This window comes from Pseudopipra pipra, chromosome 1 (assembly GCF_036250125.1).
Source record: "Pseudopipra pipra isolate bDixPip1 chromosome 1, bDixPip1.hap1, whole genome shotgun sequence".
Lineage (NCBI taxonomy): Eukaryota > Metazoa > Chordata > Aves > Passeriformes > Pipridae > Pseudopipra > Pseudopipra pipra.
The window spans coordinates 105,650,018-105,664,637 of NC_087549.1; the positions used below are offsets into that span (position 1 = coordinate 105,650,018).

Sequence of the window (14,620 nt, forward strand, 5' to 3'; positions counted from 1 at the left end):
CATATTTTAGAAAACTATTAAAGCTGTTGCTTTTTATTTATAAGGCACTCACCTTCTAACTGCAACTGATTTTGAGGTACAGTTGCTTGTTATTAAAGGTATGAGTCGTGGCACATGAGTGTGCTAACAAGAAAAAAGGACAAAGCAGTTAATGACAAAAGCATTCCTAAATTCTGAATTTGTACTGTACTAATTAAGTCAAAGAGAATTAACAACATAATAAAATGCTTATCAAAACTAAATCATAGAATACTATTACATAACAGACTGTTGCTAGCATGTCAATTGATTAAAGCTACTTTTTTCCAAAAGGTCAAGCAAAAGTCACTTCCGATGCCATCAACAATCACATCATGATACGCAATATTTTGCTGTCAGAAGTAATATATGAAGGTTCAAATGTAGCTGTCTCAAAGGAGTTGGAAGCTGGTGTTATTCTAGTTTTGCCACAGGAAAAAAGAAAAAAGGAATAGCAGTCTTAAAAATCAATTATGGAACAAAAAGTAAATCAATAAACTGAAACTATGGGCATTCTTTTAGGGGTCAATATATTTCGCGCTACAAAGACCAAATTCCCTTTAATGCAAAATATGTCAATAAAGTAATAAAAGCATTGACACATAACATAAGCAAGCTCATATATATAACCTATATGGAAACACCTAACACTCTGATGGGAAAAGAAAACTACTCAAGTACCACTTAAGGCAGATAAGATAAACTACATTAAATCCAAATGAAATACTTGAATTCAGAATTAAAGCAGCCTTACTTCAGCTTATCTTAACTAATTGTAGGCACAAAGTACTACTATCTTAATTCCAAGGAAGAGTAACGTGGTTCAACAAATCTATTTTCAGTTAATTTCTTGAGTCCTTTATTAAATACCTATGGTAACTTTTAAAATACTCCCCAATACAGTGTGAAACTGTAGGCTAATAAAAACAAACAACAGCTTAAAAAGTACTATTTCATGTATCATACTTTGTCCTTAGGTTATACCTGCAGGATATAAACACACAAATCACCATAAAAGCAGAGAGATAATGATCAGCTCACAGAATACTGCCAACTTCAGAATTAGGAAGGAATTAATCAAAAACGTGGAACAGTCTAACAGTTGCATTTGTTCATATTGATACACTTTTAAACACGATTTTAGGGAGTTTGTTTGTAGTTTGCACAGTTCGCAAATTGAAAAGAGGCATGTTATTGCCAGAAAGGGACAGGAGGCAATATCAGGGATAAAAATAAAATGCTTTTACAGCTGAAGAAACCTGTACATTTCAAGTCTTTGGAGCTATTGGCATTGTTTATTCTAGAAAGTGTTTTGCAAAGGAATCAAAGCCTCAGGCTTGCTTTCTCATTCAGCTTTAAGACTGCACATTTCATCTGTTACTTCTGTGAGGCTGTAATGATACATGCTTCCTCCCAAACTACCTTGCAGCTCAGTTGACTAACATGAATCCCATCTCCTTCTGGAAAAGATTTTCTGCCATCATGCCATCTCTCCATGATTCCTTCCCCAACCCCCCCCACTTTTTTTTTTTTTTTAATTGGTTTCCTGATTTACTAAGAGTGAAGAAAGAGAAATCGGACTACACTAAGAACTACCTGGAGAAGAAATATGAAATCCAATAAAGGCACAAAGATGAGATGAAGCTCTTCAAGATCACCAGTATAATACAGCATCTCTCTTTTTATGTAGACTTACTCTCATTGCAGGTACACACTAAAGCACCAGAAACTGAACTGGCTGTCCCTGGATTCTGGTAGTAGTTTTTGAACAAAACACTGACTCCAAGCAATAGCTTGGGCTCTAAATATTCAACTGATCACACACACCCTGAGATCAACACTCATTTAGTCCAAAGGATAAAAGTCCAAGGGTGTGTGGGGCTGCACTTCTGTTTGACTCTGATATTTACTTCTTTTTCCACTGAAACATGAATTTTCTGCCAACACTTCGCATAAGCCATTTATTGGTTGGGTATTTAAACACTATGGAGAGGATTTTCTTGCTTTTGTGCTTCTAAGACAACATGTTAAACTACAGCTAAGAAGAACAGAAATTTAAACAAAATCAGGGCCACTATAGCTGATGTGCAAGCTTGTCTTCTAACTGAACTGAACCGATAAAGACGATTTAATAAAATTGGTGAATTTTTATTTCATGCTGTTTTTCTGGTGCTCCTATGAACAAGACATGGTTAGTTTCTTATATGCCTGAGCTCGTCTAAGACTACTGCAAATAGTATTGTTCTCTTATAACTTTAATGATCCTGTGTAAGGTGTATTTCTTCTGTAACTCAACTCTGTGTCACCTCACAGTGCAGTGTAAGAGTCTGTGGAAAAAATGCTGAGGGATTTTATCTAACCCCAAGTGCTGATACAAAGATCATGCATGCAGAAGTCTCAAAGCACATTCTTAAAGGCATAGACAGACAGAATAAGTACGGATTCCAAAACACACTGAGGATGGCAATAAAAGGTGTGAGTGACGAAACCACTTAGGTTTCCAACAACTTACAAAACTAAAACCACCAATGAGATCATAGTGAATAGCACTAAGTGCCTAGCATTAAGAACACCACAACTTTTAATGTAGAAACTACAGGCAACCTCCCACTTTCATCTGAAACACAAAAATATCAATACAAGTCGCAAAAATCTAAATATCTTGCCTCAAACACCAGTCAGCAGAAGATGCTTAAGGAACATACAGTAAAAACCAGCTAGTATACAGCACTCCTCTCTTCTGTATGCTATAGCTTTAAGGACTCATCTTAGAAAGTTCTTAAACCAAAGGATTAAAATCTCTATTGGATTATTTTTTCACGAACTTCTGCTTTCTGAATTGATCCACCTATGTCTGGCCTCTTCAACACTCTGTCATTAACTTCATGGTTTCAGGTTTTTTTTTTGAGGAGTGTGCGTGCAGAAAGAAATAGCTTTATTTTGTTGTTCAGATCTCTTTTTTTATCTCACTAGCTTCCTAAGTACTAGCTTAACTTTGTCTTTCCTAAAACGTCAGTTAAAAGCAGTTACCCTTTGAAACACACCTGCCTTTTTACAATTAACAGACTACTGAAAAAAGAAAACAAACGTGAAAAGAGACTTTTCATACCTATCCCTCTGTCTTTACTATGACAGTGCTGCCAGTTGGTTTCATCGATAAATAATATTTGTCCACCTGTGAGAAACGTTACTTCTCTGCTGAAGAATGATTTACAAGCCTGTTGTTGTTATTACCAGAATTGTTATTGTCTCTGCCAAGAGCCACTACCTGATGATTTGTAGCCAGCAAAGTGAGAGAGCTACACCTACCCGAATAATGAATCTGATGGCTGCGCACCCAGAGGTTGCCATCACTTTGGCGCTGTTGGGAACCAGATTAAAAAGAGTAGGCACAATAGCTTCAGCGCCATGATCAAACTTGTTTCCCAGAACAGTTGACAGGTGGCTATTTCGGGAAAAGAAACACAACTTGTTAACAGAAACTAACTTCTTAGTCTTAAAATAACGAAGTTCACAGTGGATTTTAAAAATTTATCTTTCAACACAGAGTTTCTCAATTTCATGATTCCCAAGTCCTTACCTCATCAGAAATGCAGGATTTGTGGAACATTTTTGTTACTTAGCAGACACATTACGAAGCCAAACATTAGTAACTTGATTTCATAATGAAAAAATACCAAAATCTGAAAGCCTAAATTCTCACATCCCCATAATATATCATTGTATTTCTGTTTTTAACACACTTAGAGACATATAAATCTAAAATTTTACATAAACTACTGTTTTAGTTTCTTTTGCCTTTTGAATGCAGGCAAAACTACTGAATTCATCACAATTAGCCAACCATAAAATTTGACTTCCTTGTATATTAAAGGTTAAGTTCTCAATTTTAACAAATATACAAACACATCACAGTAATTCAACTGTCCATGGGTGACAACAAATACTTTTTTCATGCAGAGAGATTATAAAAAAAGAATTTGCAGCTGGCAGCAAATGACATATCTAAGTTTTAGGGATCAAGAAAAACTCCAGGCTCTTAGGCCTGGATGAGAACATTTACACAGTACTTTTACACTAATTGCATGTTAGGAAGCCTCAATTTCCCTGGCAAGAACAGTTGTATGTTCCAGCATATCCTCTTGGTCTGTTCAATTAGGAGATCAGAATAGCCATGGTAGACTCTGAGGTGTATTTGTTTCAGAGGGTGACTGAAAATCAGTTGTTACATTCATGCCTTTCCAGAGGGAAAAAAAATATGGAAGTGAGAAAGACTACTGTGTCTTTCCTCTCCACCCTTGAATTTAATGGAGTCCGCAAGATGCTAAGGGTGAAGATCCCATTTCAGTTTAGCCATGGCTTCTAAAATTATCATGGACATCTCTCTTGCCCAGAGATGTTGTGGATGCCCCAACCCTGGAAGTGTCCAAGGCCAGGCTGGATGGGGCTTTGAACAACCCTTTATAGTGTGAGGTGTCCCTGCCCACAAAGAAGGGTAGGAACTAGATGATCTTTAAGGTTCATTCCAACCCAAACCATTCTACGATTCTATGAAAGACATTACCTCACCAAAATGCATGATGTTCAAACCACTACAGGCCAGTTCACTTTATTATTTCAAGCAGTCCCATTAAAGTTCTGTGCCAATCACCCAAGCGTAAGAGATCCTAAGACTGGCCCCCAATATTAGTCACAGCAACGTGTATTAACTTGCATCAAGTACTCAGTGTAACCACGGTGACTTGTTATTCACACAGAATCTGCTGCAGGATTATCAACGACATGTATCACCTACGAGAACAAAGTCCTTTAACAATTTATTTTTCTCTAAGGCTTCAGACGCTGACTTGAGTCTTCATCAGTCACAGTGTACAGCAGTCCAAGATAACCTTTCCTGCAACACTGATAAAGTACCTCTAAGTCAAATTCCCCCTACCATCCAGCAGGGCACACAAACGCACATGAACCATACTTACGCTACAGTAATGCACGCTTCCCTAACCACCTGGGATCTGAGATCCTTGGCCGACAGCTTGAAAGCACCATCCAACAACCGTAAATGCTGGAAAAACCCATCATACTGTGCAGCTCCAGCAACAAGCAATGATCGAACTTTCTTCAGCTAAAAAGATTAAGGCATTTAGTTTAGGAGACTAGCAATATGCATTTCAAAATTTAAAGAAAAAAAAAAAAAGGAATAGCTTCACTATGCAAAAATGTATGCAGGCATGTCTTTAAAGCGCCATTTTGAAATATATGGCTGTAATTAAAATAATTGTAACAAATTTATATTACTTAAATTCTAGAGCTAAGAAAATCTCAGAACCCAGTCTTCAAATGCGGAAAGACATAATTCTGTTCACATATCTGTTTCTAAACACTAAGATGCCATAAACCTGGTAAAAAAATATAAATGCTGGATACACACAAACGTTTTAATCCTGCAAGTGAAATTTATCATGGCTACGCATAAGAGGTACTAATGCTAGCAGTTAGCCTGCAGAATACGTAATTTTGCATAAATGCTGAACTGAAACATATATGATGGTTTTCAGAAAAGCTTCCACTTAAATATCAGCAAAAATGTATTTTGGCTTTTTAAAAATACTTGCTCAAACTTACTCAGCATACAGAAATTCAAGGTTTAAGAATGAAAATTTTGTCAATTATCTGGAGTGCAATTACTTCAAGACAAAAATAGCTTCAAACGCTAAAATATCTGGCTGCTTGTGCTTTATGAAATTCACCTACCCAAACCTGAAACCAGATAAAAAGTTTACCGCATTAGTTCGTTGATCCCAATCATGTTTGTCATCTGAGAGAATTTCCCTGATTTTGTTCAACGTTTCTTCAAGTTCTCGACTAGAATAGATCTGAAGTATTAAGAAAAAAAATCAGAAAATTCATATTAATATTCCAGGTAACCAGATAAAGGAAAATAGCTTGAGAAGACTGAAAATACAATTCTAATTCTGAAAATCTTCCCCCAAAAGTTCCAGAGAACTGTGTAAGAGGTATAAATAGGCATTTTAAGACAAATCTGTAAAGATATCACTGAGTACTGAATATCATTAAAAGAAAAGCTGAAAAAGTAACATTTTCCTCAAGATTTTACCTTTCACCATAGTGAAATGACCAACATTTTAACCCAATGCAACTCTTTTGGAGCAGGGGCTCTCTTCTGCATTACAAGAGTGCATGGCTCTCTGAAGACCTAATCAGGCTGAGTCAACAGAAAATAAAATTTGTCTGAAAAAATAAATTTAAGGCTTCCATAGCTTCTTTATGTACTATTACTTCAAGATTATAATCTATTAACTTATACAGTCAGTAAATAAATATAAGGAGTCACCTCTAGTCAGAATTCTCACTACACAGTAAGACCATCAAAATTGAAGCCTGAACAATCTAGTCATGCAACAGTCACTATTTGGTTAAACATGAATTAATGCACTACTTGTAACTGCACAAGAGCAGATTTCTAAAGAAGAGAAGAAAAAAAATAACCTTGTCATGTAAACAAATTATTGTCAAATAAACTGACTTCCCTTCTATTCTCCTGGATGTAAGTCACAGGATGCTTTTTTCCGCATATGTCAAATCTAAAGGTTTTTTTTTTTCCCTAGTTTGAGAACAGGTTTAAGAAGATGTGATGCAGATTATAAACCCAAAACTTAATCTGGCCGGAGCTTTTTTCAAGACACATACTCTCAGCTAAACATTGCCAATTTTTTGGATGGAAAGGGTTTTTACATACATTTAAAATTTACTGGGCAAAACTCAGTTGCCCATACACAAGCATCTGGGGCCACCTGAGACATTCAAGACATTCACATGGGGCAGCCACATATAGGTGAAGACTTCAAGGAAACTCTTACCTTTCTACAGTGAAACCTGGAGCCCAGCACGATAACCTACACAGCACCTACATAATAGGGCCTGATGCTCCCTCATTATTTGTTTAAGTACAAGACATGACTTTTGCACGTGCAAGAGCACATAGAAGAAACAAGGGTCAGTGGTTAGAACAACTGGCTTTGCATGAATTGCTGAAGAGCTTTGACACTAGTCTTTTGAAAACATAGATTTCTGCATGTATATATGGGTCTTTTGTTTTACAGTAAAAAAGAGGGAATGTCTTTCTTCTGCTCTACAGTTAAGCTAAATGATTATTTTCTATAAAACATATTATTTTCCCAGGCAACTTCAAATTACTATGAGGGTTATTCCAAACACAATCTAGTTCTCCAGTTTCCTGGGCATATCCAATGATTTTAACTTAGAGAAGATAAGGGACCTTGACTCTATTGGAATCTACTTTTTTCCAATGCATTTCCAATGGTTATCGAGGCCTCTCTATTCCATGCCAGAACATGGAGGAGATGAAAGACATCCATACTCTAAACCACCTGCATATTGGGTTTATAGGATAAACAGAGTAGAAATCTCTTCAGAAGCAGACCAATTAGTACACCCAGGCCACCTTCACTATCACACGGAAAACAATTTCTGAACGTGCTTTACCATCAAAACTGAAATTCTTACTACCACACAGCTGTGTGAGCTTTTCCAAGGTACACTGTAGCAGCAGCTCTGCAGTTCTACACAAAAACTAGAAAGCTATTTCTAGTGACTGCAGCCATAAAAACTGGAAAGCTATTTCTTATGATTACTGTTTTCTTCTTGATTGGAAGTCATTAAACATCTGATGCATAACTTATTTAAAATGAGCAAATGACTTAATGACAACTGTGGGTCCAAGCGTAACAAGACTTTCTACTACATTGCTGACAAAATCGAATATGAGTTTTGTGTCACCATTTAATATATTTGTGTATACTGGCAGCCTATTAGTGGTTGTTACACAACCCTAGTTTACTCTAACACTAATTCTATAAGTACCATACTCTAAAAAATAAGCATTATATGTGTGTCAGTAAGCATTTTTATCAAATTAGATTTTCATTATGAAAGAAAATGTTTATTTTTCTTTATAAGTATAATGGACTAGTCACTGGTTAACTCAAGATGCAACTTCATATTACACTGACATTTAATGTCATCAGAATTCGTGGCATGATTCAACCTCCTCAGGATCTCTCTTTACCATCACCTACCTGGACATTCACCTTCTCAGTTCAGAGCTTTAACATACAAAAAGCTCATCCCTACAAGTGTAAAGGCAAAAATTTCTCTGGCAACTCAGCATTTCTGTCAACTTCTCATAAAGAAATGAAGTGTAACAAGAAGGGAAGCAGGACCACACCTTTTGGTGTCATCTAACTAAAGTCTGTTTAATATACATTCAAAACTTAGTCTGAAGTCCTGGTCACGGTACAAACACCTTTTGCAAACAGTTTCAGTGAGCAAACCCTGAAAACAGGACTTTTTTGTTGTCAGCCTGTGTGTCATCAGAGACCATGCTTTATAGTAATGGCTGCAAGATTAAAACATGCTAGGCAATGGACAAACACAGAAGCAACACATACAATGGGTTTATGTCCACACTATAAGCATTCCTAGACAAAGAATTTAATTTTTTCCATAATTACCTGGCACAAACAGTACTGGACCTAGGCATACTGAAATTGGCATAATAATGAGGAATTTAATAAATGGTATAATTTTATCTTGTCATGAAATGACAACCGTAATTCCGCTGAAAAATCCCAATTTGTCAAGGTTGTCCATACCTATTTTAATTTCATAGGAATAAAAGGTAATATTTTAATAATTTCTTTCATCCCCGACCTTCATTAATTATGCTTTTAGAAGGCCAAGATGAAATTAAGTGCTCAGGCAATGACATAATGCATGTTTTGTTCCTAAGTTCCCATATCAGACTTCTATAAAACATATTTTAGCTCTTCATGTCAGTTACTCCTAATAATTTGAACACAGAATTTTCTTCAGTTTCAGCAACGACAAACAAACAGCTGTAAAAACATCATAGCTGTAATCTTAAATACAAGGTACAATCCTGTCACCACAGTACTTCTCTTTTAGGAACACAGATCCACCAGACTACATCTGAAAATCACCCATTTTCGCTGTAACTGCTGCTATCCATGAGAGGGCAACATACACACGCATCACTGAAGCTAAGTGCAACATCAAAGACAGACAAATTAAAAGCTTAGACACAAGTAAGAGTAATAACTATACAGGTGGTAAGTATTTTCAATACAGGGATTAAAAACTAGGTATGAGTAAACAATACGATATTCCTAAAAAAAGATGAGCAGGCATAGGAACAGTTTACTGGAAAGTCAGATCTACCATTGGCTTTTAAGAATTACTTAAAACATACACACACTGTAAGTAATCTCTATTTACTTGATTAATCCAGATGCACTTAATCCAGAGTTGGATCTGGTTTTCCATAACATAGTTTCCTTTCTTTCAATGAACACACTACTGAGAACCATAAATGTAATGAAAACAGAAGGTACATAGGAATGGGCCTGGTAACGTACAAACAACTCCCTTTTTCCATGCTGTCTAACAAGTTTCCTTTGCTTTTAGAATAGCTTGGAAAATTACAGGGCATAAACATTCTTTCTTTACAGGTCTAATATGGAAATTTCCTTCGTAATTAACATGGTCTCAGAACATGGAACCTGTCTTTCTTTTTTGAAAGATCAGAGATTGTCCACAACCAGAAGCATGAAGTTGGACAGCATGAAGTCATTACTCCTAAGGACACTAAAAAAAAAAGTCACATTTTTTTCCTTGCGTTCTCAACCACAAAAAAAATATGTTATTTTGGAGTCAGTTACACATTTCTCCCCTGCCTCCTATTCAACTAAGGGTAGATTAGTAAAGACAAATGTGTCTTTCTCCTTTATCTCTTGCAGTTTAGGGAATGATCTAACTTCTCAGGCCATCCAGCAGTCAGACAGAAAATCACATGTGTTGATCACCCCACTTTTGTTCTTGCAATGTTATTAACCAGCCTGAGTGATTAAAGAACTCTGCTTGGGACTGCAAATACTAAGGCACTGAACTACAAGCATCACAATCTCTGTACTGTTGAATATGGCTCTGTTTAACATAATGGGGATAAATAATATTAAGAGCTGCATGTTTTTGTCCTCCAAAGAATTCTTAATACAGTCTGAAGAGTCAAAGAAACATAAAGCTCTTACATGTAAGACAAAGATTTCCTTTATGTGACAGGGATCATGGAGATTGAGTGTTCCTTCATGAAAGCAGACAGTATTTCTGCCTGCAGAAGGAGATCTAGCAAATAACTATGCTATCATCTTGGGATATAAAAATAGAACAGAAGAAAAGAGAGTCTTATAAAATCCTTCTGCTGTTTGGGAACTATGGCTTACTTAATTTTTGGTTGCCTACTTAATTTTTGGTTGCCTTCCACACCTTAGCTGCTCAAGGAAAACTTATTCAAAATAGGTCTAGGAAACTACACGTATGTTAAATGACTCAACTGTGTGAAAGTACCAAATATGTGCAATTCCCACGCTTAAAGAATAGAAATTAAAATGTGATCTTTCAATTAAGAACTCGGAATCCAGTAAGTTCATTAGTATGAAAATAAGGGACTAGATTTCATGTTTTAAAATATTGCTAGAATGAGGACATGTATGCCAGACACACATCATTACAATTCAGGCACATTTGAAAATACAACTCTTGCTTTATAAATCAGTTGCCTCTATTATTATTACTTGATTATCCCTTGAAATTGCAGCCCTAAAACTTCCAAATGTTATGGAAACCTTTTTCTTATTAAAACACACAATTATTTTTTGTAGTTCCCTTGAAAAGATTAAGAAAAATAATAATGGATTTTATACAATGTGATAATGATTTGTAGAACAGTAAAGAAAAGGTGGGGGTTTTCGGTAACTAACCGGAAAAAGTAAAGGCCTTTCCATGGAGACTGTAAATTCAGGAAGAAGTAAAAGTAATGACACTTGCTTAGAACACTGTAAAATTACAGAAGTTTCAAAAGCAGGCTAACAGATATTGCAAATAGTATATTTCTGAAAACAAACACAGCATCTTACCTGTACAGTAGGAACATCTGTAAATGCCTTAATAAAATCATCCTCATCCACAGCTCCAGCTCCTCCTTCTTTAGAGGAACCTAAATAAATGTAAAATACTGTTAAACAGTATGTAAGCTCCATCAAGTTTTTAAAACTGACATAAGCATCTTTCACCATACCTACTTTCAGACATTTAATGTAACTTACAAAAATCCTGAATTCTTGTGCAGAATTGCACATCATGTATAGAACTGCAAGACCTTGAACTCTGATCTCACCGTAAGAAAAAAAATCAAACTTTTTTTTTAATTCCAAGTGATTTCCAATTTTACAAATTTAATGGCTTCATCACTTTTATTTTTGTGTTTAATTGGAAACATGTTTTGTTTGCCAATCCTGTAGTAGCCTGGTGTTTCCCAGTATTCTCACAAGGAGCTAAGAGGTGTGAGGTACATTTCTCAAAGCTACAAGAACTTCAACAATGAAAGCAAAGACACAGTGAAAAGAATTTGTGTTGGACCAAGGTCTGAACTTCCCCGATTGGCAGCCTTCTTCTCAGACCACTCATGGTGGAACTGTTCTCACATAACAGGCAAAGATGCCCAAATTCTCAGTAAAAGGATCAACGAAGAATACTAACTGGTAACCTGCTGGTTTCATACATATGGTTGTAAAATTAATTAAAATCATGGGTAGAAACTGAGACAACTCTAAAGAAGAAAACAATTTGAAAACAGTGTCTGGATTTTACTTTCTTGCAAAAACTCCAGTGACCAAAAAAGCCCCTTTTTAAAGAAATGCATTCAAGTTTGCTACCAAATCAAAGAACAAGGTCAACAAGTCCAGGCTGCACTACAAGCCTAGAACTCCAAGCACAAGGTGAAGCCTCACAGAATCCTTAAATATCTTCAATAATTGCATTAGGAAGATAATATGACAAAACAGGTTAACTACATGGAGAGAATCAGTCCAGCTGAACATTTCCTCTTTCTTGAGAGGAAAAACAATCTCTTGCAGTATATGGATACTCAGGAAACAAGTGTCTCTTTCAGACTGAGGCCCACAGGATAGATGGTAGAATGTCCTCCCTAGCTGGCAGAGCACAGCTAAAATGAAGGCATCAGGCAGAGAAGACACATATTTTACTAATTACAGAACAAATAAAAACCATATGGAAAAAGCAGTTAGGAAGCTGAGTGGTCAACTAGAACAAAAAGGTAGCAATTTTTGAAAAAATCACATTCTCAGTGGCTGCACTCAAACATTTCATGGTTAACAGTTCCTGATCTCCTAATTATAGTGCAGGAAATTGTGTCTGTTGTGTTTGTATACGTGTGTAGTTTGCTAGCACGAGGGTCCACTATCACTACGAATTTGATGACAAACTGATCTCAACACCCTATGAAGAACAAGATCTCCCACATGCCTTTGTGGGTCAGAGAATTTGGACATGGTACCTTCAGTATGATATAGGAACATATAGATTTTGACTGTCTTAGCTCAAGGATGCTGTAAAGAGATGCTGTACATAACACACTTCTACATGTGTATCTCCAACACCATCTGTCATAATTGCCAATGGCAGCCAGAAGGGAAGGAAGAAGTTATAACCACCTATTTCTCCTCCCTCCACAGAGCAGAGGAAACAAGTCCTTCCATAAAGTTCGTAAGTATCTGATCAGCTAAAAAAAAAACTGAGAGAAAGATCCTGTTTACAACCAGAACAGACCCTTCTGCCACACAAACTTGTACAGCTCCTCAAAGGGAGGATGTCCCGGTCAGAGCAGAATTTTGTGAAAAGCTTGAAAAAAAGCAATTTGGCCCAAGGGCACCATGCTAAACTAGGTGGTACAAACAGCTACTTAGATGCTCAGTTCACAACCTCATTTGTCCCTCCCCAAATACTCTGGCTTCCAAGAAAGTCTCACAGAACCAAAACAATCACAGTCAATATGCAATACATACTCAGCGATAAAGAAATGGAAAAGCAAGCTTATATAAGTCTTGTATTATTATTCAGTTACATAAATACACAAATGCCTCTGTTACAGCAGCAAAAAAACTACTTTGCATTCCCATCCTTTACTTACCAATTTTTTAGCAAGGGAATAAACTACAGAAATAAAATGTTACAAACTGACACATATAGGCCATGAACATAAAAAATACAGGAAAAAATGTTTGGATTTCAAGTATTCATATCGTTCCTGTATTTTATAAAGAAAAGACTAAAAGGGGATGAAGTTGCCTTTGCTAAATAAGTAGATGTTGTCGTCTTTAGCCTGCCTTAAAGCATCTTTTTTAAAATTAGAAAATAGCATGGGCTACCTGACAGATATATGTAGCACCTAAACCAACATCCAGTAATGCAGCCTGAGGAATAAGAGAAAATCCTTATGTGAAGAATAACAATTTTTTACTTTAAAAAGAGAAGGACAAGGGACAGACAGACTACTATTTAAAATCCATTTGACATACTCAAGACACCCAGCACTTCCTTAGTTTCAACAACTAGTTTCACTTCCACATACCACTTTTCTTTGAAATTAATACTCTCAGAAAATTGTTTTATTACGTCTTTGCCTGGTAGTAAAAAAAGGTTATGTGGGATTTTTGGCCAGTTACACTTTTTTAAAGTTATCTGTAAAACTACATTTCATTTCTATTTCACTAATCTTTCTCCTCAGCTGCATGATCACATATGCATACCAAAACTAAGTATGATGTACCTTTCTTCTCTTCATGTTGTATACAAGTCAGAAGTCTACACTGCCTGAGGAAGAAAAATGCTGTTCAATCTCTTCCTTCCCTTCCCGATCTCCTGGAGGTATGTTTAGCAATTCTGCTTACCAAGTCACTGTTTCTGTACAGACTAATCAAAAAAATGACAGAACTCTACCCTCTGTTTCCCAGTTCAGGAGAAAGTATTTTACTGTGCTAACAAGAAACATAATAGTCACACACATGCAGATGTCTTCAAAGAACCTCTCATGTTTTTGTAAGGCTTGACTCTCCTCCACAAAAGCAACAGCAGAGCTTTAGAAAATTCTCATTTCAGCAGTACTGCCTCCACACTCAAAAACAATGCATCTGACAGAACACACATATTTTAATAAGCTGTTTTGTTGCTGTTGTTGCTTACCTTCTCAGACCAAGCTTGTGATTATAAATTTCTTAGATCTCTCTCTCTAGCATTAATGCCTTCGTCTCAATAGTGCACGTTCAATGCTCCCCACAGAACACATAATCCTTTGACCAAATATGGACAAGTTCAGCCATTGCATTCCTAATGGCAAGAATACTATAAACAGTTCTAAGGGGCTTTAACCCCACTGCATTTTTAACATCTTTAAGTGCTCAGCACATAGCTAAAATCCAGAGCCTCATCAACTCGGTAATTACATTATCCTGCTCTTTGGACTTAGCCCACTGAATCTGTGTTTCCCTCACCTGAGGCACAGAAGAAAAAATTCTTTAAAGGAGAGGAACTAAAATACACACAAGACATTTCTCTACAGAGTTTGTTAGTCTTCACTCATAACCTTTACTTATTCTTATCCTTCAAGTTAGATGGACTCATAGAGAGA

General features: G+C 36.3%; 1 protein-coding gene across 50 annotated transcripts in view; it reads right to left on the reverse strand.

Annotated features, from left to right (window-relative positions):
- CLASP2 (cytoplasmic linker associated protein 2) overlaps positions 1-14,620 on the reverse strand; it is a 152,730-nt gene that overhangs the window by 63,241 nt on the left and 74,869 nt on the right. For all 50 annotated transcript variants that reach the window (XR_010433805.1, XM_064669297.1, XM_064669270.1 and 47 more), the window contains 5 exons: positions 11,052-11,131; positions 5,799-5,891; positions 4,995-5,140; positions 3,328-3,463; positions 53-123 (listed from right to left, as the gene is read on the reverse strand). Coding sequence is in view for 49 of the 50 variants with exons in the window: in XM_064669297.1 (XP_064525367.1) it covers positions 53-123; positions 3,328-3,463; positions 4,995-5,140; positions 5,799-5,891; positions 11,052-11,131 (526 nt within the window). In the remaining variant the exon portion in view is untranslated. The remainder of the gene's footprint in view (positions 1-52; positions 124-3,327; positions 3,464-4,994; positions 5,141-5,798; positions 5,892-11,051; positions 11,132-14,620) is intronic.